Source organism: Paroedura picta, chromosome 16 (genome assembly GCF_049243985.1).
Source record: "Paroedura picta isolate Pp20150507F chromosome 16, Ppicta_v3.0, whole genome shotgun sequence".
In the NCBI taxonomy this organism is placed as follows: Eukaryota; Metazoa; Chordata; class Lepidosauria; order Squamata; family Gekkonidae; genus Paroedura; species Paroedura picta.
The window spans coordinates 18646150-18669833 of record NC_135384.1 but is presented as its reverse complement, the minus strand read 5'-3'; the positions used below and the strand labels follow the sequence as shown (position 1 = coordinate 18669833).

General features: G+C 49.3%; 1 protein-coding gene across 3 annotated transcripts in view; it reads left to right on the top strand.

Moving 5' to 3' along the window:
* Positions 1-18478, top strand: part of PLXDC1 (plexin domain containing 1) — a 170423-nt gene extending 151945 nt beyond the window's left edge. For all 3 annotated transcript variants that reach the window (XM_077314907.1, XM_077314908.1, XM_077314905.1), the window contains one exon: positions 17708-18478. In XM_077314907.1, the coding sequence (XP_077171022.1) occupies positions 17708-17818 (111 nt within the window). In that variant the 3' untranslated portion in view covers positions 17819-18478. The remainder of the gene's footprint in view (positions 1-17707) is intronic.
* The last annotated feature ends 5206 nt before the right edge of the window (positions 18479-23684 follow it).

Below are 23684 nucleotides of genomic sequence, written 5' to 3'. Positions count from 1 at the left end.
CCCCAGGCCCATATATTATGCTTGCATGCTTGCTTGAAACTCAAACTATGTTGTGCGCCCTGTTATCTCAGAGAGCTGTGAATTATTTGTCTTTTGAACCTCTTGGCCGGGTCTGCCTTTTGTAACCATAACATCTTATCTTGTCTCCGGAGAAGACCAAGGACGTGCGAATTGTAACACTGTGTTTTATGGGACCTGTTGACTCCTTTCCCCCTCCCTTGGGAACTTTCAACTTTTAGGCGGGAGAATTGCCTTGATAAGGGAAGGCAAATCTGTCCTCAGGCAGATTTGACTTTTTTAGCTTAGGTGTATGAAGTAACTTCTCAATAAACGCTTTCTTTATTAAAGAAGCTTGTTGTGAGTTCTTACAATGCTTGACATTAAGTCAAATCACACAACACCTTTCGCCTGCCCAAATGCAGGACGAAGGCAACAATTATGGTGAGCAGGACGAGGACCTGTACGGAGACTACACCCAGGACGAGCTGGGTGCATCTGGCTCCTTTGGTTCGGGGATGGCCAGAGCTCTGGGCGAAGCAACCCCGGGGGCTTCAGATTTCCTGGAGAGGCACATCACTGAGCGCAGGCGGTTGTCGAAATATGACCGCTTGACCGGGGACGAGCTGTGGCCAGACAAGCTGCCCGCGGGGGTCCCAGACCAAGGGATGGCGGCGACCCTAGAGGTGCAGGAGCTGCAGCAACGGATCAGCCGGATGACCGACTGGTTGCAGGCGGTGTCGGGAGAACTGGCGCCGGAATCACAGCGTGAAGCGCGAAGCCTCTTGCGAGAGATGCAGGTGGAGCCCCGAGGGGTGAGCGGCCGACGGTCGGCGGGACTTCCAACCCTGCGAGAATGCATGGCGACGGCTGAGGGCGCCGGGGCCGAGGCCGAAATCGCGGCGCTGGCGGCCGCAGAAGCAACCGCGCACCTCCTGGACGAGGAGGAAGACTAAAGCGACTTGGAAGCCGCTGCAGCCGCCAGGAGAGAGGAGCTCCAGGCGGAGGCTCGAGGAGAGGCCGCGGCAAGAGCAGAGGGAGCTGGAGCAGCACGAGCAGCGGCGGCGGCCAGAGCAGTGGTGGCAGCCGGTGGAGCCACGGCGGCGGGTGCTGCGGGAGGAGCAGCGGCGGCTGAAGTGGCTGCGGGCGTCTTGCGCGGGATGCGCCCGCATCCCCGAGATGCAAAAGCGCTGGGGGATTGGGGCCCTGGCCGTCTACCCCCGCACCTCCGCGGAGTGGAAATGCGGAGCACTTACAAATTCAAGGCTCGTTTCTCTGGCGACTCGACGGCCTTCCCAGGATTCCTGGTCCACCTGCAAGCCTATATGATGGACATGGGTTTCACGTTCCAAGATGATGCAGAGCACATCAGGTTCGTGGGTGAATGCTTGGAAGGAGAAGCAGCCAAGTGGTTTATGGATCTTTACCGTTACAACCCGAGAGCAGTGCGTAACTACAACCATTTCATCAGAACCATGCGCCTGATGTACGTGGAGCCGTTCGAGAAAGAAATGTCCGAAAAGGAACTCAAGGCACTCAAACAAGGGTCGAAGACGGTGGCAGAGTATGCGCGGGAGTTCCGGAAGCTGTCTGCAGCGGTTCCAGACTGGACGGAACCACAGAGGGTGAACGCCTTTGTGGGGGGACTCTCCGGGAACCTGGCTAGCAAGTGCCTCCTGATAGACGACCCAGTGACCGTGATGGGATGGGTGCACCTGGCTGGAGAGATGGAAAGCCGGCTGCTCCGTGCGGTGGAGTTCAGCGGAGGCAAGGAAAAGGCGGGAGCAAAGACCTCAACCCCCAAGAAGACCAAGCCTAAACCCAGAGTGGATCCCAGCGAACGGACCCGCCGTTTCGAGAAAGGATTGTGCCTGGGCTGCGGCCAGATGGGCCATTTCCTTGCCAAGTGCCCAGCGAAGGCAGGAAGCACCAGTCCGACCGAGGCCAAGCTGGCGAGTAGCGCACCTGCTCGGGGATCGGCCACAAAGAAACTGGCTCCTAAGAAGACCGTCAAGTCCCTTCTGGCCCCGGCTGGAGGGGTGCCTGCTGCAGGAGACTCCGGAGACAGCAGCCAGGAAGAAGGACAGCAATCCGAGGAGCCGTCGGGAAACGAAGACGACCTGCTGTAAAGGCAGGTCCCAGGCAGGGGCAAACACTCGGTGAGTGACTCTCCTTTGGTTCTTTTGCCTGCCACCCTCACGGAACCCAACTCGGGGAAACAAGTGGAGGTGCGCTGTATTGTGGACTCGGGCTGCACCAAAACCCTGGTAAGCCCCGCGTTGGCCTTTGAGGGAGCCCCTACCCGTTACCCAGCTGGATGGGGAGTGCGCCCCGGGAGGGGAGGCGACAGTAAAAACGCTCCCCATGGACTTGGACATTGACAAACATTGGGAGCAGATTCAGCCCTTGGTGGCCCCCCACTCCGCTTTTCCTTGCGTGTTGGGTCTGGACTGGCTAAGGGAGCATGACCCCACAGTGAAATGGAAGACGGGGATCGTAAAATTTTCTTCTCCAGGATGCAAACAGCACCAACGGCCCCTACCGGGCCTGGACGGGCTGGTCGTGACTGCGGTGGCGGGGGCTGGGGTGCCAACGCTCCCAAAGGAGTATCGAGGGTTTGAGGATGTTTTCGCGGAAGCGGAATGTAATCAGCTGCCTCCCCATCGCAAGACAGACTGTGCGATCGAAGTAAAAAAGGGAGAGCCCTTGCCCAAAGCCAAATTGTACTCCATGAGCCCACGGGAGATGAAGGAGCTCAGGGATTTCTTGGACAAAAACCTGGGTAGAGGTTTCATTCGGCCGGCCACCTCCTCCTTGGCGGCCCCGGTCCTCTTTGTGAAAAAGAAGGACGGTTCCCTCCGCCTTTGCACGGACTATCGTGGGTTGAATGCCATTTCCACCTGCAACGCCTACCCCTTGCCGCTCATCAAAGACTTGCTGGGGCACTTCGGAAAGGCGAGGATTTTTACAAAATTAGACCTGAGGGAAGCTTACTACCGGGTCCGTATGAAGAGGGGGCACGAGTACTTGACAGCGTTCAACACCCCCCTGGGCCAAATTGAGTACACTATTATGCCGTTCGGCCTCGCCGGCGCTCAGGGCATTTTCATGAATATGATAAATGAAATTATGCATGATTTGCTGTACCAGGGGGTGTTGGTGTACATTGATGACATTTTGGTGTATTCAGACAAGCCTGCTGAGCACGTGAAATTAGTCCAGGAGGTGCTCAGTCGGTTGCGGAAGCACCAGTTGTTTGCCAAACTGTCGAAATGCGAATTCCATCGGGAGGCGGTGGAGTTCCTGGGGTTCAGAGTCTCCAAGGCAGGGATTGAAATGAACCCGGGGAAAGTAAGGGACCTATTGGCCTGGGAGTCGCCCAAGACTCGGAGACAACTCCAGAGTTTCTTGGGGTTCGCCAATTTTTACAGAACATTCATCCCCAACATTGCCAAAGTGTCCCTGCCCCTAACAGACTTGTTAAAGACCAAGGAGGGGGGAAAAGCGGCGGGTCGGCTGAGCGCCCCACTCCAGTGGTCTCCGCTCTGCCAGGAGGCGTTCGAGAAACTGAAGCGCCTGTTTACGTCTGAACCGGTGCTAGACCACGCTGACCCTGCCAAGCAATTTACGGTGCAAGTAGACTCTTCGGATGTAGCCATGGGGGCTGTGATCCTCCAGGAAGGGGAGGACAGGAAATTGCACCCGCTTGCCTATTTATCTAAGAAGTTTTCGGGGCCCGAACGCAACTGGGCGATCTGGGAAAAGGAAGCGGCGGCGGTGAAACTGGCCCTCGCTACCTGGAGACATTGGCTGGAGGGGTCTGCGGTTCCGTTCATGGTTTGGACGGATCACAAAAACCTGCAAGCACTTTAACAACCCCGCTCCTTGTCCGCGAAACAGATGCGGTAGGCGGAGTTTTTCTCCCGGTTCAACTTCTCCCTCAAGCATCTGCCCGGCAAACTGAACTTCTTAGCAGACGCCCTTTTGCGCTTGCCGCAGTACAACAGCAAATGAGACACATTGGTGGACACGGTGTTCACGCCCGCTCAATTGGGGTTGGCTGCCGTAACTCGCAGCCAAACAAAAGGGGGCAGTTCAGTACCTGGTGGGTGGGTCCAGAAGGAGGTTCTACAGGACGGGGAGTTTACCTCGCTACAGCCCGCTCTGGTCAACAAGGGGGGCCTGTTTTTCAAAGACGAGCGCCTTTACGTCCCCGCCGCGGCGCGGGGGGAGGTTTTGAAGTTGTGCCACGATTCAAAGACCGCAGGGCACTTCGGTTTTGTGAAAACTCTGCACTTGGTCAGGAGACACTACTGGTGGCCATCCCTGAGGGGGGATATAGAGAAATATGTGCAAGGGTGCCCCACCTGCGTGGCTTCCAAACCGTTGGGGGGCAGAAAACGGGGGTTACTGCAGCCCCTGCCCACCCCCTCCTGTCCCTGGTCCGACATGACAATGGACCTTATAACGGATTTGCCCCTAAGCCAGGAAAAAAACGTGATTTGGGTCGTGGTGGATGCTTTTTCGAAACAGGCTCACTTCATCCCCTGCGTGGGATTGCCTTCAGCGTCCAAACTTGCCTCCATGTTCATTACAAACGTTTTTAGACTACATGGTATCCCTAGGAGATTGCTCTCGGATCGGGGCTCCCAGTTCGTTGCCAAGTTCTGGCGGGAGTTTTTGCGATTGCTGGGGGTGGAGCAGGCCCTTACTTCAGGCTATCATCCAGAATCCAATGGGCAGACTGAACGAGTGAATCAAATACTGGAACAATACTTGCGCTGCTTTATTAACCATCAGCAGAAAGATTGGGTCTCCCTCCTGCCTTTGGCCAAGTTTGCCTATAATAACGGGGTTCATGCGTCCACTGGGGTGTCCCCGTTCAAGGTGGTCTATGGAACGGACCTACTCGCGGCTCCCACCTGGGAGCTAGTTTCCCCCCAGGCCCCTGATGTGACCAAATGGGCTAAAGACATTGGTGAAGCCTGGCCGTCGATTGTCTCCAGCCTGGAAGAGGCTAAACGTTCTTATAAATCCCATGCAGACAAACGCCGTGCTCCTGCTCCGGCATGGGTTGTGGGTGACCAGGTCTACCTCTCTACAAAAAACCTGCGTTGTCAGCAAAAATACCGCAAATTGGGACCCAAATTCGTGGGACCTTTCCCTGTTACCAGAGTGATCAATGCTGTAACTGTTGAGTTGGGGCTACCCAAAACTTACAGGAATATGCATCCGGTTTGTCATTCCAGCTTGCTGCGACGAGCCCCCCTGCCGGACGCCTGGCACCCTCCGCACTCAAAGCCTGTTCCAGTCTTTATAGACAAAGACACCCACTACGAGGTCAACCAAATCTTGGACTCCCGCATTCATAAAGGGCGGCTTCAATACCTAGTGGACTGGAAGGATTTCCCCTCGGGGGAACGGGAATGGGTGGAGGCTAATGATGTAAAAGCCCCTCGCTTGCTCCGTGCGTTCCATCGAGCCTTCCCGCTGTGCCCTCGACCAGTTGATGCGGGGTGAGGGGTGGGGGCTAATTTTAATGCGGAGGAATGTCAGGATTGCTGCTGAATCCTGCCATGAGTTAGCATGAGTCTCTCCATGATTATTTGTTTAACCTTTTCCTTGCTTTGTACTTTAGGCCCCAGGCCCATATATTATGCTTGCATGCTTGCTTGAAACTGAAACTATGTTGTGCGCCCTGTTATCTCAGAGAGCTGTGAATTATTTGTCTTTTGAACCTCTTGGCCGGGTCTGCCTTTTGTAACCATAACATCTTATCTTGTCTCCGGAGAAGACCAAGGACGTGCGAATTGTAACACTGTGTTTTATGGCACCTGTTGACTCCTTTCCCCCCTCCCTTGGGAACTTTCAACTTTTAGGCGGGAGAACTACCTTGATAAGGGAAGGCAAATCTGTCCTCAGGCAGATTTGACTTTTTTAGCTTAGGTGTATGAAGTAACTTCTCAATAAACGCTTTCTTTATTAAAGAAGCTTGTTGTGAGTTCTTATAATGCTTGACAGGAGTGGCAGAGCGACAAGACTTTATCCGTGAAATGGCTCGCAAATGCCTCACAGCTGATGGTCAAATTCCTACTATTTTGGCGCCCATCTTCCAGGGCGGTAAGAGATCTAACAACCCTAAATAGTTGAGCTGGGCGAGAGCTAGCGGATGCAATTTCCGCGGCAAAGAAGTCACGTTTAGCCGCTTTCACTACCATCTCATACGCCCTCATAAACGTGCGATGAGATGTTCTTGTAGCATCGTCACGGGCCTTCTGCCACACTCGCTCTAGTCGTCTCAATTCCCTCTTCTTCTCCCGGAGCTCCCCAGTATACCAGGGTGCCTGCTTGAGTCGAGGGCAGAGAAGACGTCTAGGAGCAATCTCGTCTATGGCAGCCAACAGGCGGGACTGCCAGTCCTCCACCATGGCCGCTAACGAGATGCCGGGAGGTTTCGGGTCCCGCAGAGCATTCTGGAAACCAATTGGATCCATGAGTCTCCTTGGGCGGGCAAAAATGTGCCCGCTGCCCAACTGGGGAGGGGGTGGGGTCTTGATCCGAGACCGCAGGGCATAGTGGTCTGACCATGGTACGGCCAAAGCTGTATCCAGAACCACCTCTATCCCTGCCCCAAAGATCAGGTCGAGGGTGTGGACAGCCTGATGGGTGGGCCCAGCAACAAATTGTGAGAGCCCCAGCGTCGCCATGGCCGACACTAGGTCCGAGCCAAGTCCTGGGGGTAGCGTGTCCGCATGGACATTGAAGTCCCCCAAGATTATAAGCCTGGGGTACTGCAAGGCCCAGGCGGCCGCCGCCTCCAGCAGACTCGGCAGGACATCTGGTTGGACGTTGGGCGGACAGTATACCAACCAGATGGCCAAGCTCTCGACTGAGTCCAACCCAATACCGACGCACTCCACTCCCCTGATGTCTGGGGCCGGGAGAGCCCTGTAGGAGAAATCCTCCCAGACCAAGATTGCCACCCCCCCTCGCCTCCTATGGACCCGGGATTGGTGCAGGACCGCAAACCCTGGGGGGGCAAGTTCCTTTAAGGCGACCGTTTCGCCAGCCCTCGCCCAGGTCTCAGTCACACACGCAAGGTCGGCCCCAGACTCCGCGAAAAATTGTTGCAGAGTTGAGGCCTTGTTGTTGATTGATCTTGCATTGCACAGGACCAAGACCGGGTCCACCCTTGCCTCCTCCCCTGTATATCTGGGGATGGGACGGAGGTTAGAAGGGCAGCGAGCATGCCTCAGGCGTCTGCCGTGTAACCACGGCTTGGCCCAAGGACTAACACAAGTGCTCTCTGACCTTCTCTTGTCTAACCTCCTCCCCCAGCCATATCACCCTCGACCCATTATGGATGAGATCCCGGCCCGAACTTGGGCCCCCCCTCGTGGCGGTACCCCTCCAATCATACTCCCAGGGGAACAAACCCTCAGCTAACTAGCTGCCCTAGAACCCTAGCATTAATACTCCTAGGTCGCACTGAAATATCCCACCCTAGCCCCCCAACCCAATTCCACCCACTAAACCCACCCTAACCTCCCTCCCTAACCTTATCTCTGCAAGCCAGCAGTCCTATTTCACCAGCAGGCTAGGGCCTAGTCAGATCCCGCCTCGAGGGGGTTCTCACGACCTTGCCCCACACTGGTTCCAATAGATCCCTGCTAGGGCACCTTAACTTATCTTAGAATGGGACCCCTTGGTCCAATCATCTTGAAACTTGCAGGGGAGCTCTAGGGGGGTCTTCCCTCAGTCCCCTGCAAGTTTCAGGAAGATTGCACCAAGGAGTCCCATCCTGGGGGCTTCCAAGGAACATTCCCCATAGAAGTCTATGGGGAAACAAGTTCAGCCTAAAGAACCTGACACTCCATTGTAACCAATGGATCGGATAGGGGCACCCTCTTTGGGAGCCCCTAGGATTGGACCCCTTGGTCCAATCTTCTTGAAACTTTTAGGGGACTCAGGGAAGATACTCCCTGAGCTCCCCAAGAAGTTTCAGGGGTGCAACTTGCACCCCCTCCCCCCAGCCCCCGGGGAAGGCTTTCCAATGCAAGTCAATGGAGACATTGACTTGCATTGGCTCCAAACAGAGCAGGCCAGGAAGGGACTCTCTCTCCCAGGTGCAGGGGAACCTGTGGCTGGCAGCCTAAGCAGCCTCCAGGTGAGAACTGCAGAACCAATAAGGTCCACTGAGTTCTCACCTGGGTTCCCCTGCAGAGGAGAGGGGGGCCCTGCACTGGCCTGTGGGGGGGGGATATCCTTGCACCACTAGGAACACTAGTGGCTCAGGGATGTCAACCTCCAGGGGAGACCTGGAGATCCCCCCAGAAACCCCCAGTGAAGCTGTAAAGTTTCATGGCGCCTATGCACTAACCCGGAAGGGCCTCAGAAAGCAAATGGAGGAGCTCAGAGGCGAATCTGGATGCTCCATCCATGCTGTGGACTCATCACTGGCTCTCCCATCCAGCCTCCCCCCTCTAACAAATACAAAGCAAGAGGAAGACTTGCTTTTCACAACTCAAAGGTGTATCAAAGCAGCTTCCAGTCACCTTTCCCTTCCTACGCTTGGGCCACTGCCCTCAAACACCACAAATCCAACTGCTCTACTCAGGCCACATCCTGAGAGAGCCCTGACAGTGCTGTTCTGGGAGAACAGCCCTGGCAGCAGGAAAAAGACACATTCCTCCCCCAGAAGTCCACACACGGCGCAGTGGACACTGGTGGGGAATCCAACAACCTAACAGGCCACCGCCTTAAACCACCTCTAATTCAACTGCTCTACTCAGGCCACATCCTGAGAGAGCCCTGGCAGCAGCAAAAAGACAAATCAGCGCGCGCACAACAACAAACTCCTCCTGGGCACCCACTGAGAAATACTCAGTTACTTCTTGGGTTTAACATGAGCTCTAAGGCTCACTTTGGGACTGGGAAAAGTTTTCCAAATGGGTGGCATAGTCGGTGGAAGTACATGTTGTCGGCCAGACGAAAGGGGTACCCACCCACGGCCATGAGCGCAGCTAGGTCATGGTTCGCGGCCCTACACCCTGCCTCAAACCCCGCTTTTGGCATGCCACTGCCAGCCCAGGCAAGCATCTCCACCATGGTCGCTTGCCTCCCTCTAACTCCACCCGCCCCCTGAGAAGAACTCTTAGGGAGAGCTCTCGAGGTGGAGGTCCCAGGTAGACTCTCCAGCCCCGTGCTGGTAGGTTGTGCCTGCGCAGGCACCCCACTGCCAGCCTGTCTCTCCCCCTGAAGCAGGACAGCCTGGTGGTGCCTCTTCAGGTGGTTCATGAGGCCGCTAGTCATGTAGTGATGCTCTTGCCTTCCACAACTAACCCTCTGCCTACAGAGCTGGCACTCTGCTAGGTGGGTTCCCTCCACTGTCTGGAAGTAATTCGGACGACGCAGTCTGGCTCGCAGCCTGCAAAGTCCTCTGAGCTGCCTCCTGTGAGGAGCTCGGGCCGGACACACCGTGTCCTGAGGTGGGGTCAGAAGGAGGTGAGAGAGCGGGAAGGGGTCAAGATGGCGGGGCAGGGGGTGCCACCTCCATCTCTCCCTCTTGCACCACCTCTACCATCTGCTCCTGTCCCCCCCCCAACTGAAGCCTGCTGGATCCTGGAGGAGAAAGGGAAGTAGACTGGCGGGCCAGTCCCTCACCCATCTCCTCCAGGGCTTTCTGCACCCCCGAGGTGATGCCTGGGGACATGAAGGACAAGCCACTCATGTCCCCAAGGCTCACCCTGAGGGAGAGATCAGGCAACTCCTCCTGATGCCCCCATGCCTCACTAGCAAAAGGAGCGGCACGAGGGGCTGCCTGATCAGCAGGTCCCACAGAAGTGCCAGCAAAGACCCCTGCCTGACGTACCTTAGAAGGGGGCGCCCTGGCAGCCGCCTCAATAAAGAGACCCTTGCAGACACTCTTTATTGCACTACTCCGGCCAGAGTGGTGGAAGGTCGACCCAAGACAGGCCTTCTTCACTCCCCTCCACCCTTCTAGTTTTCTGTAGGGCCTTTCCCCCAGGGCCCCTAGCCTGACCTTCCTTCTTCCCACTCATGTTCCCTTGGACAAACTTTTTCTACTAACTGTAATCTAAGAGACAGGGAAATTTGAGGCCCTACCACTAACTGCCCTAACACCTGTTTCTAAGGAAACCTTGAAACTTATAAAACCCTTATAAAACCCTCCCACCAGCTACCTGTTTAGTTTTTTTAGACCCTAAGCTGACCTAACTTCTATGGAGTTTTCCTGTTCTCTCTCTTGTTTTTTTTGTTGTTGTTAAACTAAAGGAACCTGTCTGGGCCTAGCTAAGTTTAACTGGCTCTACCTAACCTACAGCAGGGAAAAATTAGAAAAAACAAATAAAGCTTTTTACACTTTTAAAGTGTTTTAAGCTACCTGAGTGTTACTAGCTAGAAGGAAGGCTGGAGCAGATTTGTGCACCAAGCCGCCACCTGATCTGTTAAGAAGAACCCCTAAACCTGTTGGCCTCTAAATCAATTCCTGTCTCTACCAGGAAAGCTGGCCTTCAATAAGGCACAGCCCCTGCTGGTTTAATTTTTTTAATTATTAAGAAAGTACTATTTTAACCTAAAACCCAAATCACTGTTCTCTTATAAAAAATCCTATCTGGCTACTTAGGAAAGAAACTATCTATTCTAAAAAATTATTTGCACTTTATAATTTCTCCTAACACTATGGATTTTACTGCCTATTTAAATGGCCACTAATTGGGCACCCCAAGAAGAACGCAGCAATTCCCCCCAGGAAGGGAACAATCTATGAAACAAACACCAACCAGCTACCAGCCACCCAGGGCACTCCCCCAAAGGTGGCAACCGAGCAAAAGTGGCCCTGCAAGGCCCAAACTGCCAAACCAAGCCTAGCCTAGGCCAACCAAACAGCTTCTACAGACAAACAACCAGCAGCCACCCAGGGCACCCCCCCAAAAGTGGCTACCAAGAAAAACTTGCCCCGCAGGGCCCTAACCAAACAAGCTAACTCTACCTAGGCTAACCAAAGAAACAGCTTCAACAAACAAGCAGCAGCCACCCAGGGCACTCCCCCAAAGGTGGCTGGCAAAAACTGGCCCTGCAAGGCCCTAAGCTAAACCAACCTAAGAACAAACACAACCCCCCCCTAAACTGAAACTAGCCCCCCACCAAAAAACACCTACAACTATTAAACAACCAGCTGCCACCCAGGGCATGAAGCCCAAAGGTGGCAACTGAGGAAACCTGTGGGGAAAAAACCAAAACAACAACAACAACAACAACAAAACCAAAAAAAAAACAACCAGAAACAATGCAACTTTACAATACAAGCCCCAACCCCCACCCTCAAAATACTTTTACAAAAAACAAAACAGCAAACAGTTAACACAATAAAAACAGCAAATACAATTCCCCAACCCTCCCCCAGGCCCTCACCCACAGAAACCCAAAGGCAAAAAACTTTTGAAAAGAGGAGGGAGAGAGATGGAGGAGGGAAAAAAGAGAAAAATAGGAAAGGAGAAGAAAAAAAACCCTAAAACAAACTATTGAAGTCTTCTCCAGCGCAGTCCACAGGCCAGGTCCAGAGGTCCACCAGGAGTCCAGGAGGCAGGCAGGCAGGCAGGCCGCTCTACCAAGCAGGGAGCTTAGGAGCAGCACAGCCAGACAGCCAGCCAGAGCTCAAAGCAGCCCCTTGCTTTAAGTAGCCTCCTCCTGGGCAGGCTACAAAGCAAGGGGATTTAAAAAGCAAAAGTCTTCAGTGAGTGGCCAGAATGCCTAAGCTGAAAAGCCACAGGCATTCTGATTGGCCACTCACTCCCCCCTCCCCCCCATTTTAGGTGGCAAAAAGTTAAAGAAAGGGGGGGAAAGGCAGCTAGAGGCAACAGGCAAATGGCTGCCTGGCCTCCCTCCGACTCTGCCAAATCGATTCGGACCCAAATCAATTCGGCAGCCTGAATCGCCAAATCTCGGCAATTCAGACCGTTTTCGAGCCGGCAGGGCCCGATTCGGACCGTTTTTGTTTCGGAAACGTCCAAATCGGGCCAGATTCGGGCGATTCGGATGTTTCCGAAGCCAAATCACCCATCCCTAATCAGAATTGCTGAAAAATAAAGAGCAGCAAAAGCTGCTGGCAAGAGAGACGAATTCAGGGGGGTAAATGCACATTTTCAACGAGCTGCCAGACAAGATAAGGAAGTGTATTGGAAGCAAGAATACAAGCGACTGGAAGAGGAGTGCACTAGAGGCGACACCAGAAGCCTCTTTGCTCGGGTGAAACAAATCCGGAGCACCTTCATTGCTCATGAAGTCACCATCAAAGACAAAAATGTAAAAGACTTGACTGACCAAGCCAACATCAAGGATTGATGGCGACAATATGCAGAAGAATTATATGCAAACACCAAGGTGCCTCAGTCACCAGCCAGAAACACCCAACATGAATTGGAAGTGACTATAGAAGTGATCTGGGCTCTGAAACAGCTCCCAAATAATAAGGCTAGTGGCATAGATACCATTCCAGTGGAACTACTCAGATCTGTTCCACTAGCAGCAATCACAGCATTATGCCAAAAAGTCTGGGAAACTGGCATATGGCCAATAGGTAAAGGTCCCTTTTTATCCCCTTACTAAATAAAGGTGATGCTCACAACTGCTCAAACTATCGAACTATAGCCCTGATCTCCCATGCGAGTAAAATATTATTGAAGATCATTCAGAACCATTGATGCTCAGATACTGGATGTCCAGGCTGGTTTTCAACATGGTTGCGACACCCGAGACCACATTGTAAATTTGAGCTGGATTCTTGAAAAAAAAAAAAACATGAATAACAAAAGGCCATATATCTATGCTTTATTGATTATTCTAAAGTGTTTGACTGTGTTGATCACAAGAAGCTATGGGATGCCTTATATGAATTGAGAGTGTCATCCCACTTAACCCACCTCATTATTTAATGGTACACCAACCAGGAGGCTACAGTACAAACAATATATGGAGACACTGATTGGTTCAAGGTCAACCAAGGAGTAAGACAAGGGTGTATCTTATCACCCTTTCTTTTTAACCATTATGTGGAGGTAATTATGCGGAAGCTTAATCTGGAAGAATCTACGATTGGAGTCAAAATTGGAGGTCGTAACTTCAATAATCTCCGCTATGCAGATGATACAACACTCCTTGCTGAATCGGAGCGTGATCAGAAGACCCTGATAAAGAGACTAAAAGAAGAAAGTGAAAAGATGTGAATATATATAAATATAAAAAAGACCAAGATCATGACAACTACTGGCAGTAGCACGAAAGTCACGATTGACAACGAGAACAGGGAATGTATAGATGATTTAATCTTTCTTGGCTCTATGATCACGCAACCCCCTTCAAGGATCACTGCCTTGCCGTGGCAAGGAGGCTTGCGTAGCTCAGGGAAGCTATGAGCTATGTCGTGCAGGGCCACCCAAGACGGACAGATCGTAGCAGAGAGCTCTGACAAAAGGTGATCCACTGGAGAAGGAAATGGCAAACCACTCCAGTATCTTTGCCATGAAAACCCAATGGACAAGTTCAAAAGGCAAAACGATATGACGCCGGAAGATGAGCCCCTCAGGTCAGAAGGTGTCCAATATGCTACTGGGGATGAGCAGACGGCTAGTACTAGTAGCGCCAGAATGAATGAAGTGACTGGACCAAAGCCAAAAGGATGCTCAGTTGTGGAAGTAACTGGTGGCAAAACGACAGTCCGATTCTGTAAAGATTTTTATTCCATAGGAACCTGGAACGTCAGATCCACGAATCAAGGCAAGCTGGACATGGTTAAACAAGAGATGACAAGACTGAACATCGACGTTTTAGGAATCAGTGAACTAAAATGGACAGGAATGGGTGAATTTAATTCATATGACCATCAGGTATACTACTGTGGACAAGAATCTCACAGAAGAAATGCAGTAGCCTTCATAATCAATAAGAGAGTAGGAAAAGCAGTCTTGGAATACAATCCCCAAAATGACAGAATGTTCTCAGTTTGAATCCAAGGCAAACCATTCAACATCACAGTAATCCAGGTCTATGCCTGGATCTATGAAGTTGAGTAGTTCTATGAAGCCCTACATCACCTTCTAGAAGCAATGCCAAAAAACGATGTGCTTATCATCATGGGGGATTGGAATGCTAAAATAGGAAGCCAAAAGATAACCAGGATAACAGGCAAGTTTGGCCTTGGAGTACAAAATGAAGCAGGGCACAGGCTGGTAGAACTTTGTCAAGAGAATACAATGGTCATAGCAAACACTCTTTTCCAGCAACTCAAGAGACAACTCTACACATGGACATCACCAGACGGTCAGTTGAAAATCCAAAGAGAGCTTTATTAAACAGAGTCCACACAACGCTAAAGCAAGCCAAGATCTTCCTAAGCAAAGATCTTGATAATAACAAAGAACAATAGGCAATACAAGGCAGATATAGCGTCCTCTCCAAAAGGGAGGGGTATGAAGGCATTTTGGCAGGAGAGCGAGAGGGCACCAAAGGTGCCGGGGTTCACAGGATGCCAGATGGCCAGGAATCTAATCTAGGCTGTTGAGACTAGGCTGTCTCCACAAGGACACTTATAATGAGATTGATATATCAACAGCGGAAAACTCCTACTGGGAAAGAAAGGGAGGCTTGGAGCCAGAGGACAGATTTACAGGTTAACAACCCCCGAGCTTTGCCAGGCCCGTGAGAAACAAAACTAAAGGGCATGAATCGAGGTTCTTGACACCCATCATATAAGCTAGGGGATTGGATGTGGAGGGAATGCTCATGAGGAATGCTGATGAAGGGTTGATGGGGTTAGAACAAAGCAGAAAAGCCTTTAAATGAAAGCCAGGTGAAACATATGCCTAGCTACGTTGTCACCTACCAGTGGTCCCCAACCCTTGGGCCAGGGACCAGTACCAGTCAATGGATCAGTCAGTACCGGGCCACAACTCCTCCTCATCCTCCTCCCCGGCTGCTGTCTTGGGGGTTGCCCTGCCACTCTGCCACCGGCTCACCTTTGGTGCTCTCCAGTGGCCGCCATGGCTGGGGCTCCCGCTTGGTGTGGCACTGCGCAGCTGCTGCTGGCAGCACCCCCCAATGGGCGGCGGGAAGTCAGGCGGCGGGAAAGTAAGTGGAGCAGGAGCTCAGGCAGCGGCAGTGATGTCCCTCGGCAAAAGACTACCCCCCCGGGCCTCACTAAAATTGTCAAGCGTTGACCAATCCCCGATGATAAAAAGGTTGGGAACCACAGAGCCATGAATTGGTGGGTTGAGATAGTAAAATAAAAAACTTTTGAAGAACTGAAGCAATTAGAGTCGTTCTACAGGCAAGTTCCCTCACAATTCAGATGTTTCTTGAGGGTTAAAAAAGTTAAAACAGTGAACGAAGCCACTAATACATTAGATGAGATTGAGGGGAACTTCGGAGGGATCTCTTTTCCCACCTCCCATCAAGTAAAATAAACTTAGGGGCACCTCAGAGAAAATCAAGCCATCAAATACTAACACTGCCAACTGGAGCACTTCCATACAAAATAAACAACTGGGATAGCATGTTATCACTGTCAGCAAGAGAGACATATAAAGGCTTATTGTCCAAAAGTTTGGCTTTTACACATTTGCACAATGATTTTAGGCCTAACATTGTCAATATAGTAGAAAGGACAGAAACATACATTGAAACCACAGACTCTGAGCCACAGGAAATACAAACAAGCCAGCAAGGGCTTTAAGAGGAATATTTAGGAATATTTAGAGCTCGTAACTGTAAATGGTGAATGGCTGGAGAAACATAGGGGCTGAAGTGACTTTACTAAAGCCAGGCCAGATAAATAAAAATTAGTATTTGCCAGGAAGGTTCTACAAATAAAGAATTTCAAGCAGAGCTAACTTGGGAGTTCAAATACAAAGCCTTTACAGGAAAGTGAACAATAGGAGGATTTTTTTGGGGGGATGGGGGGAACTAAGGGCCATTCCGCACAACTTAAATGTAGCCAAAGTCTTACCTTTTGTAAACACTAAATTTAATGTTCCACATGACGTTGTAAAAAAACTGCAGAACTCCCGCCAAACTCCAGCTACAATTGGAATTTTATAGCGCTTAGGGGGAAATCCAGAAAAGTAGATTCCCCCCGAAAAAACCGCTACACTTCTGAGCACAAGCCACAACACAACAGCGAAAGACACGTGCATTCTCAAAATAGCAGTAGAAAGAATGTCCCTCCTTAGCTCTCGTGCCCGAGCTTCCAGAGACGTGATCGCCATTTCCCCCCCCTTAAACCGGTGAAGGCAACGAATAAATGAGGCTTCTTCGGCTGAAGTCCCTCCACAGAAGTGCTTAACAGTAAAACAAAGCTCCCTTCTGCAATTGTCTTTAGTTTCCGAGCACAATACAGCCCCCTGTTTGACACTGCCTGTAATTTCAGCCAGAAATTGCACCCATGGGGGGGGGTTACTTGAAGAGTGTGTAAATGATTAAGCACCAGCTCCTATGCCACTGAAAAAGGTCTTTCTGAGACACTGAATGAACAAATATCATTGCAACTGTTTTCGGGTTTTAAAAAAACAGTTTTTAAAGAGAAAGGGACTTTTAGGGAGCATGAACACAACAGTTCATTGGCTGTTTTGTTTGATTGACGGCCAGGGGCGGGAAGTAGCGCGGAAAAATATCGCCTCCTTTGTTGCGATTCCAGCGAGACTGGATACCTGGAATAGACTGCTACTGGGACTTCAACATTCTGCTAGAACTGAAGGTGTGTGGAATGACGAAATTCCACTATTAAATATAGTGTTTCTGCATACTGCAAACATTTAGCAACATTGGTCGTTGTGCGGAATGGCCCTAAGTGTTCTAGTTTTATTAGGCAACAACTTGACCTTTCAGTCAAGAACAATAACAGCAGTTGCCAGCAGTAGGCTTCAGAAGGGCAGGCATCACCAGCCAAGCAGCAGACAGAAATAGTGCAGTGCAGTGGGTGAACTCTGATGGAGGTCCTTGTCCTCCCCAGGCTCTACCTCCAAATCATCTGGAAGTTCCCAATCTGAAATTAGCAACCCTGTTCCCAAGCAAGGCCATTATGAGCTAATTTTTTTAAGGTCCTGTGATGTCCTTTTCACCATCTGAACCTTCTCCACCATCCTATGAGAACAAATTATATGCCTTGCCCTACTCCATGGATTAGCAAGCCACTTCTAGAGAAGCAGATTCAGATCCTTTGTTCTGAAGCTGACTGAGTGGCCTTGGTACAAGTTGTGCTCTCTCTCTTTCCCTCTTTCAGCCAAACACATTTAGCTGGAGGTGGTGGTGGTGGTGGTATAAGGGAAGGTAGAACCATATACCCTGTTCTGAGATCTTTGGAGGAAGGGTGTGATAGAATTGTGTTATATTTTAAAGGAAGGATTCATTTAATTTCTTTGCATTTATGTATATAATGCTTTTTCCTGAACATGAATAGTTTTCTAGAGGCTGTTGCATTTTTTTGCACAACTGGCTTTATTGGACAATAGTTTCCCCATTAAGCTTCTTGATGGCTCAAATCCTATCCCCAAACAGTTTGCTAGAGCCCATTGTACTTTTTCATACAACAGGAATTATTGCTAGTACAGTGCCATATTTTTTGGCATTGTGTGTATTACTCAAAGAGTTCCTATGTATCTTTGTACTAATGTGCTGCTCTCTTTTTCTCATACCACAGCGAAGGCCACATCATTGGCCTGCCATGAATTTCAGAAACCGCACAACATATACTGAAGTGGAGCCAGCTGGTCATGAGAAGGAAGGTTTTGTCGAAGCCGATCAGTGCTGAGAGTAATACTCCAGTTTCATTTCTCCCACACCTTTAAAACTTCCAGGATTTTCCTGAGTCACGTCTCTCCTATTTATATCATTATGAACCAGAACTGGAGGAACAGTTAAAAAGGGAATGAAAAAAGAAAATATGGTTGAAAAAGAAAGACCCCCCCTCCAAACTGAAATGGAAGCATGAAGATCACAGAAACAAGGGGGAAAACTACAATAGAATCAGGACTTTATACAGTGGTGTAGCATGTGTAGCCATATTCAGCTGGTTATAATGCCAGTGAAAAGTGACCTCTGCTTTTCATAGATCGTATAATTGGAATGTATGGGTGACCAGAAGGCTATTTTTTTTTCTTAAAACAAGCATACCAGCAATCATGCATAGCAGAAGAGTGCAATATCATGCGTTCTCACGTGTGGTGAAATATAGCTGAAAAGAGCTCTCATCCTGTCTCCCTTACATTCATGATGAGCTTCTTACATCTTTCTGTTTTGTAACATTTATTTATTTATTAGATTTTTATACCGTCCTCCCATACGGCTCAGGGCAGTTCACATAAAACATTGCATGGGTAATACATAGAACAGAAACATATAACACAGCCATAAATAACATCAACAATACTTTAACAGTAGCTTCAAATAGAATGATAACTTAGGCAAAGCCCCCAAGAAGGTCAGGCTACTTCAGATCGTGGAAGGAGTGTCTGACCGGGGGGGGGGGGGGCAGTGGATGTTGTTGTGTCAGTTGAACTCAAGCAAATACCTGGTGGAGGAGCTCCCTTTTGCAGGTCATGTGGAATTGTGTGTGTTCAGGCAGTGCCCTGATCTCTTCAGGGAGCTTGTTCCACCAGGTGGGGGCCAAGACAGAAAAGGCTCTGGCCCTTGTTAAGGACTGACATGCTTATTTGGGGCCAGGGATCACCAGCCAGTTGGGGGTGGTGGAGTGTAGTGCTCTTTTGGGGGTGTAGGCAGAGAGATAGTCTCTCAGGTACACTGGGCCCAGACCACATATGGCCTTGAAGGTCAGAACCAAAACATTTAGCCTGATCTGGAATTCGATTGGGAGCCAGCTGAGTTGTTGAAGTATAGGCTGGATGTGATCTCTCCATGGTGTATTGATGAGAATCCTGGCCGCAGCGTTCTGAACCAATTGTAGTTTCCAGATCAAGGATAGGGGTAGGCCTGCATAGAGCGAGTTGCAAAAGTCCAGTCTAGATTGACATCTCTGTATATATTTTCAAGTATCAACCTGTCTGACAGGGCTTAATTGACAGGGCTTAATTGACAGTCCCAATTTCCCACTGAAGGAAGATGCATTAGGCTGCAAGAAGGCATCAAAGTACATGGTTTTGATTGGTAGAAGGCAAGTCATGGCTAACCTTTTTAACCGGCACCAAAAAAAACTATGTTCCTGAGCCAATCATGTGCACTTCCTAGTAGCTAGTCCTTAAATAGATAGCTGTCACCAATTCCTATCTGCGGGTATTAGATTAGTCAAACATTTAGTAAAAGCTTTCCATTTCCTTCCCATGTTCCATATCTGAGCTGCCATTTTCAGGTCCCAGGGAGTTTGTTGATCTCCCTGCGGTTGTTTTAATTAAACAAGAAGCAAAGATGTGAGTCAGTGGCAGCTGCACACTGAAAGTTACATAGTCATTGAAATCTTTATATTATCCTAGGCTGAGAAGTTGAAGAAAATAAGTAGAATCATAGAATCATAGAGTTGAAAGGGGCCATACAGGCCATCTAGTCCCACCCCCTGCTCAACGCAGGATCAGCCCAAAGCATCCTAAAGCATCCAAGAAAAGTGTGTATCCAACCTTTGCTTGAAGACTGACAGTGAGGGGGAGCTCACCACCTCCTTAGGCAGCCTATTCCACTGTTGAACTACTCTGACTGTGAAAAATTTTTTTTCCTGATATCTAGCCTATACCGTACTTGTAGTTTAAATCCATTACTGAATGTCCTTTCCTCTGCAGCCAACGGGAACAGCATCCTGCCCTCCTCCAAGTGACAACCTTTCAAATACTTAAAGAGGGCTATCATATCCCCTCTCAACCTCCTTTTTTCCAGGCTGAACATTCCCAAGTCCCTCAACCTATCTTCATAGGGCTTGGTCCCTTGGCCCCAGATCATCTTCGTCACTCTCCTCTGTACCCTTTCAATTTTATCTACATCCTTCTTGAAGTGAGGCCTCCAGAACTGCACACAGTACTCCAGGTGTGGTCTGACCAGTGTCGTATACAATGGGACTATGACATCTAGTGATTTTGATGTGATGCCTCTGTTGATACAGCCCAAAATGGCATTTGCCTTTTTTATCGCTGCATCACACTGCCTGCTCATGTTTAGTTTACAATCCACAAGTACCCCAAGGTCTCATTCACACACAGTGTGACCTAGAAGCGTATCCCCCATCCAGTAGGCATGCTTTTCATTTTTCTGACCCAGATGCAGAACTTTACACTCATCTTTATTAAATTGCATCTTGTTCTCATTTGCCCAATTTTCATTGTGTTCAGATCTCGTTGAATTCTGTCTCTATCTTCTGGAGTATTTGCCAGTCCTCCCAATTTGGTGTCATCTGCAAACTTGATGAGTAGTCCCTCCACCCCCTCATCTAGATCATTAATAAATATGTTAAAAAGTACCAGGCCGAGCCCCGAGCCCTGAGGTACCCCGCTACTCACCTCCCTCCAGTCTGATGAAACACCATTGACAACAACTCTTTGAGTGCGGTTCTCTAACCAATTCCCTATCCACCTATTTATCGGAAAATCCAGATTGCACTCCTTCAATTTATCCATCAGAACATCATGGGGTACCTTATCAAAAGCTTTACTAAAATCCAAGTAAACAACATCAACCGAATTTCCACGATCCAACAAACCTGTTACTTGGTCAAAAAAGGAAACCAGGTTGGTCTGACAGGATCTGTTGGAGACAAATCCATGCTGACTTCCTTGGATCACCAAATTGTCCTGCAGATGTTTGCAGATCGCTCCCTTTAATATCTGCTCCATTATCTTCCCCACAACAGAGGTCAGACTCACCGGTCTGTAGTCTCCTGGGTCATCCTTCCTCCATTTTTTGAAGATCGGAATAATGTTTGCTCTCTTCCAGTCCTTTGGGACATCTCCAGTCCTTAAAGAGGTCCCGAAGATGATGGACAAGGGTTGTGCAAGTTCTCCAGAAAGTTCTTTGAGCACTATCGGGTGCATTTCATCCAGCCCAGGGGATTTGAACTCATCCAGTGCAGCTAAATGCCTCTCAACAACCTCTCTATCCATATTCACCTGCCACCCAGACACTATCCTTTGGCTACGGCCATCTCTAGATGTGCCTAAACACTTTGACCTGTGGGAAAAAACAGATGTAAAATAGGCACTAAGCCTTTCTGCTTTCTCTGCATCTTCCGTTAGAGTTTGTCCGTCCGCACCCAACAGTGGGCCTATTGCCTCCTTTACTTTATGTTTGCTCCTCACATAACTGAAAAATCTTTTCTTGTTACAATGGGCTTCCCTGGCCAATCTTAGCTCATTCTCAGCTTTGGCCATTCTTATGATTGTTCTACAGTGCCTAGTAACCTGTAGGTACTCTTCTTTAGAGCTCTGTCCTTCCCTCCATTTCCTGAACATTTTCCTTTTCTTTCTTAGTTCCTCTTGAAGTTTTCTGTTCATCCAAATAGGCTTCTTAGAGCTCCTGCAGTGTTTTCGTCTTTCTGGTATAGTCATTGATTGAGCATGCAATAGCTCCTGTTTGAGTAGCGCCCACCCTTCACATGCTCCCTTCCCTTCCAGCATCCTCGTCCATGGTATGACACTCATCATGTCTCTGAGTTTATTAAAGTTTGCCCTACGAAAATCCAACATCCGCGTCTGGCTACAAGCTTCCTTGGCTCCCCATCTCAAAAGGAATTCTATGAGGACATGGTCACTTCCCCCTAGGGTCCCCACCTCCTTCACCTCATCCTCCAACTCTTGCCTGTTGGTCAGTATTAAGTCCAGTATGGCTGAACCTCTTGTGGGTCCATCTACCATTTGATAAATGAAATTGTCAGCCAGGCAGGTCAGAAACCTGCATGACTGAGGACGCTTCGCAGAGTTTGTTTCCCAGCACACATCTGGGAAATTGAAGTCACCCATGATGACAAGGTCCTGCCGCTTGGATATTTTCTCAAGCTGCTCACAAAGTGCAGCATCCACATCCTCTCGTTGGTCAGGCGGTCGGTAGCAGACACCAACCACCACACTGTTTGTTTTCCCCTCGCTTATTTTCACCCAGATGATTTCCACTGTAGATATGCTCTCCTTCACTAGAATTTCCTGACAGGTAAGCCCTTTCCTCACATACAGTGCCACTCCTCCACCTCTTCGATCTATTCTGTTTTTTCTGAATAGTTCATATCCATCCACCATTACATTCCAGTCATGAGAATCATTCCACCAAGTTTCTGTGATGCCTACTAGATCATACCTTTCCATCAGCATAAGAAGTTCCAGATCTTCCTTTTTATTGCCCATGGTTCGGGCGTTAGTATAAAGACATCTGAATCCTTTTACTTTTGGTTCCCTATGAGATGGTGTCAGACGTTGAAAGAACTCACAACTAGCTTCTTAATGAAAAGAAAGCTTTATTGAGAAATACTACGAACATCCAGACTGGCAAAGACAAATCTGACTTGAGGGCAGATTTGCTTCCCCTTAACAATACATTTCTCCCGCCCAAAACTTGAAAGTTCCCAAGGGAGGGGGGCAGGAGGAAAGAAACACAGGCAATTAAAATAACGAGACATTCTCATGGCCTTGACTGGGCGATAACAAAACTGAGCCCAGCCGAGAGGCCTCAACAAAAGATAGGAGTTAACACAACATATGCATCACCTCTAACAACTAGCATGAATATAGGACCTGAAACTGCCAGGCACCAAGCAATATAACTGTCATGGAAGAACCCAGGCTAATTTATGGCAGAGATCCTAATGATCCTGACAGCTGGCCTTGCCGGTTGGGCTGCCTCCGATCGTTTTCCTTTCATACACTCCCTATGTCGATCGTCTCCTTCCCCTAGTGGCTTTAGTTTAAAACTCTCCTGATGAATCTACCCAGGTTCCTGCCAAACACATTCTTCCCCAGTTTCGATAAGTGCAGTCCATCAGATGCTAGTAGGCCTTCCTCAAGAAAGCCTATCCCATGGTCCCAGAAACCAAATCTCTCCTGCTGGCACCAACTTGACTGAGATACTGCTAGACCAAATTATACAATTTTCAAAGAGGGGGCAAACAGTGGTCATGGGTGACTTCAATTACCTAGATATCTGTTGGAAGACCAACTCTGCTAAAAATACAAATACTGTTAATTTCCTAACTTGTCTTGCTGACAGCTTCATTTCCCAGAAAGCAGAGAGGGGAACCAGGGGGTCTGCTATTATAGACTTGATTGTCATCAATAGGGAAGAACTGGTAGATGAGGTAGAAATAGTGGGCACACTTGTACTTTTTGGTATTTTCAATTGTGGGAAAGAGAAAATCTTTTAGTTGGATGTATAGACTGGACAGGAAAGCAAATTTTTACAGACTTAAAGGTATGTTGGGTAGAATCTCATGGTCAGAAAGACTTAAAGAGATGGGAGTCCAAGAGGGCTGGGAGTTTCTTAAAAGTGAAAAACTGAAGGCTGAATCACAAACAATTTCCGTTTAGAAGGGTGTAAACTGCACGGAGCTTTTATTCCAGCCCCAGATCGATTCAGTCCCTGCCCTCTACACAGAATGCGATTTCCGTTTGGATTTGGGCCATTTTAATTTTCCTTCTGCAGCAAGAAGGATTGATTCGGAGTGACTCTACCTTTATTGTGCCATATTTCAGAGTGCT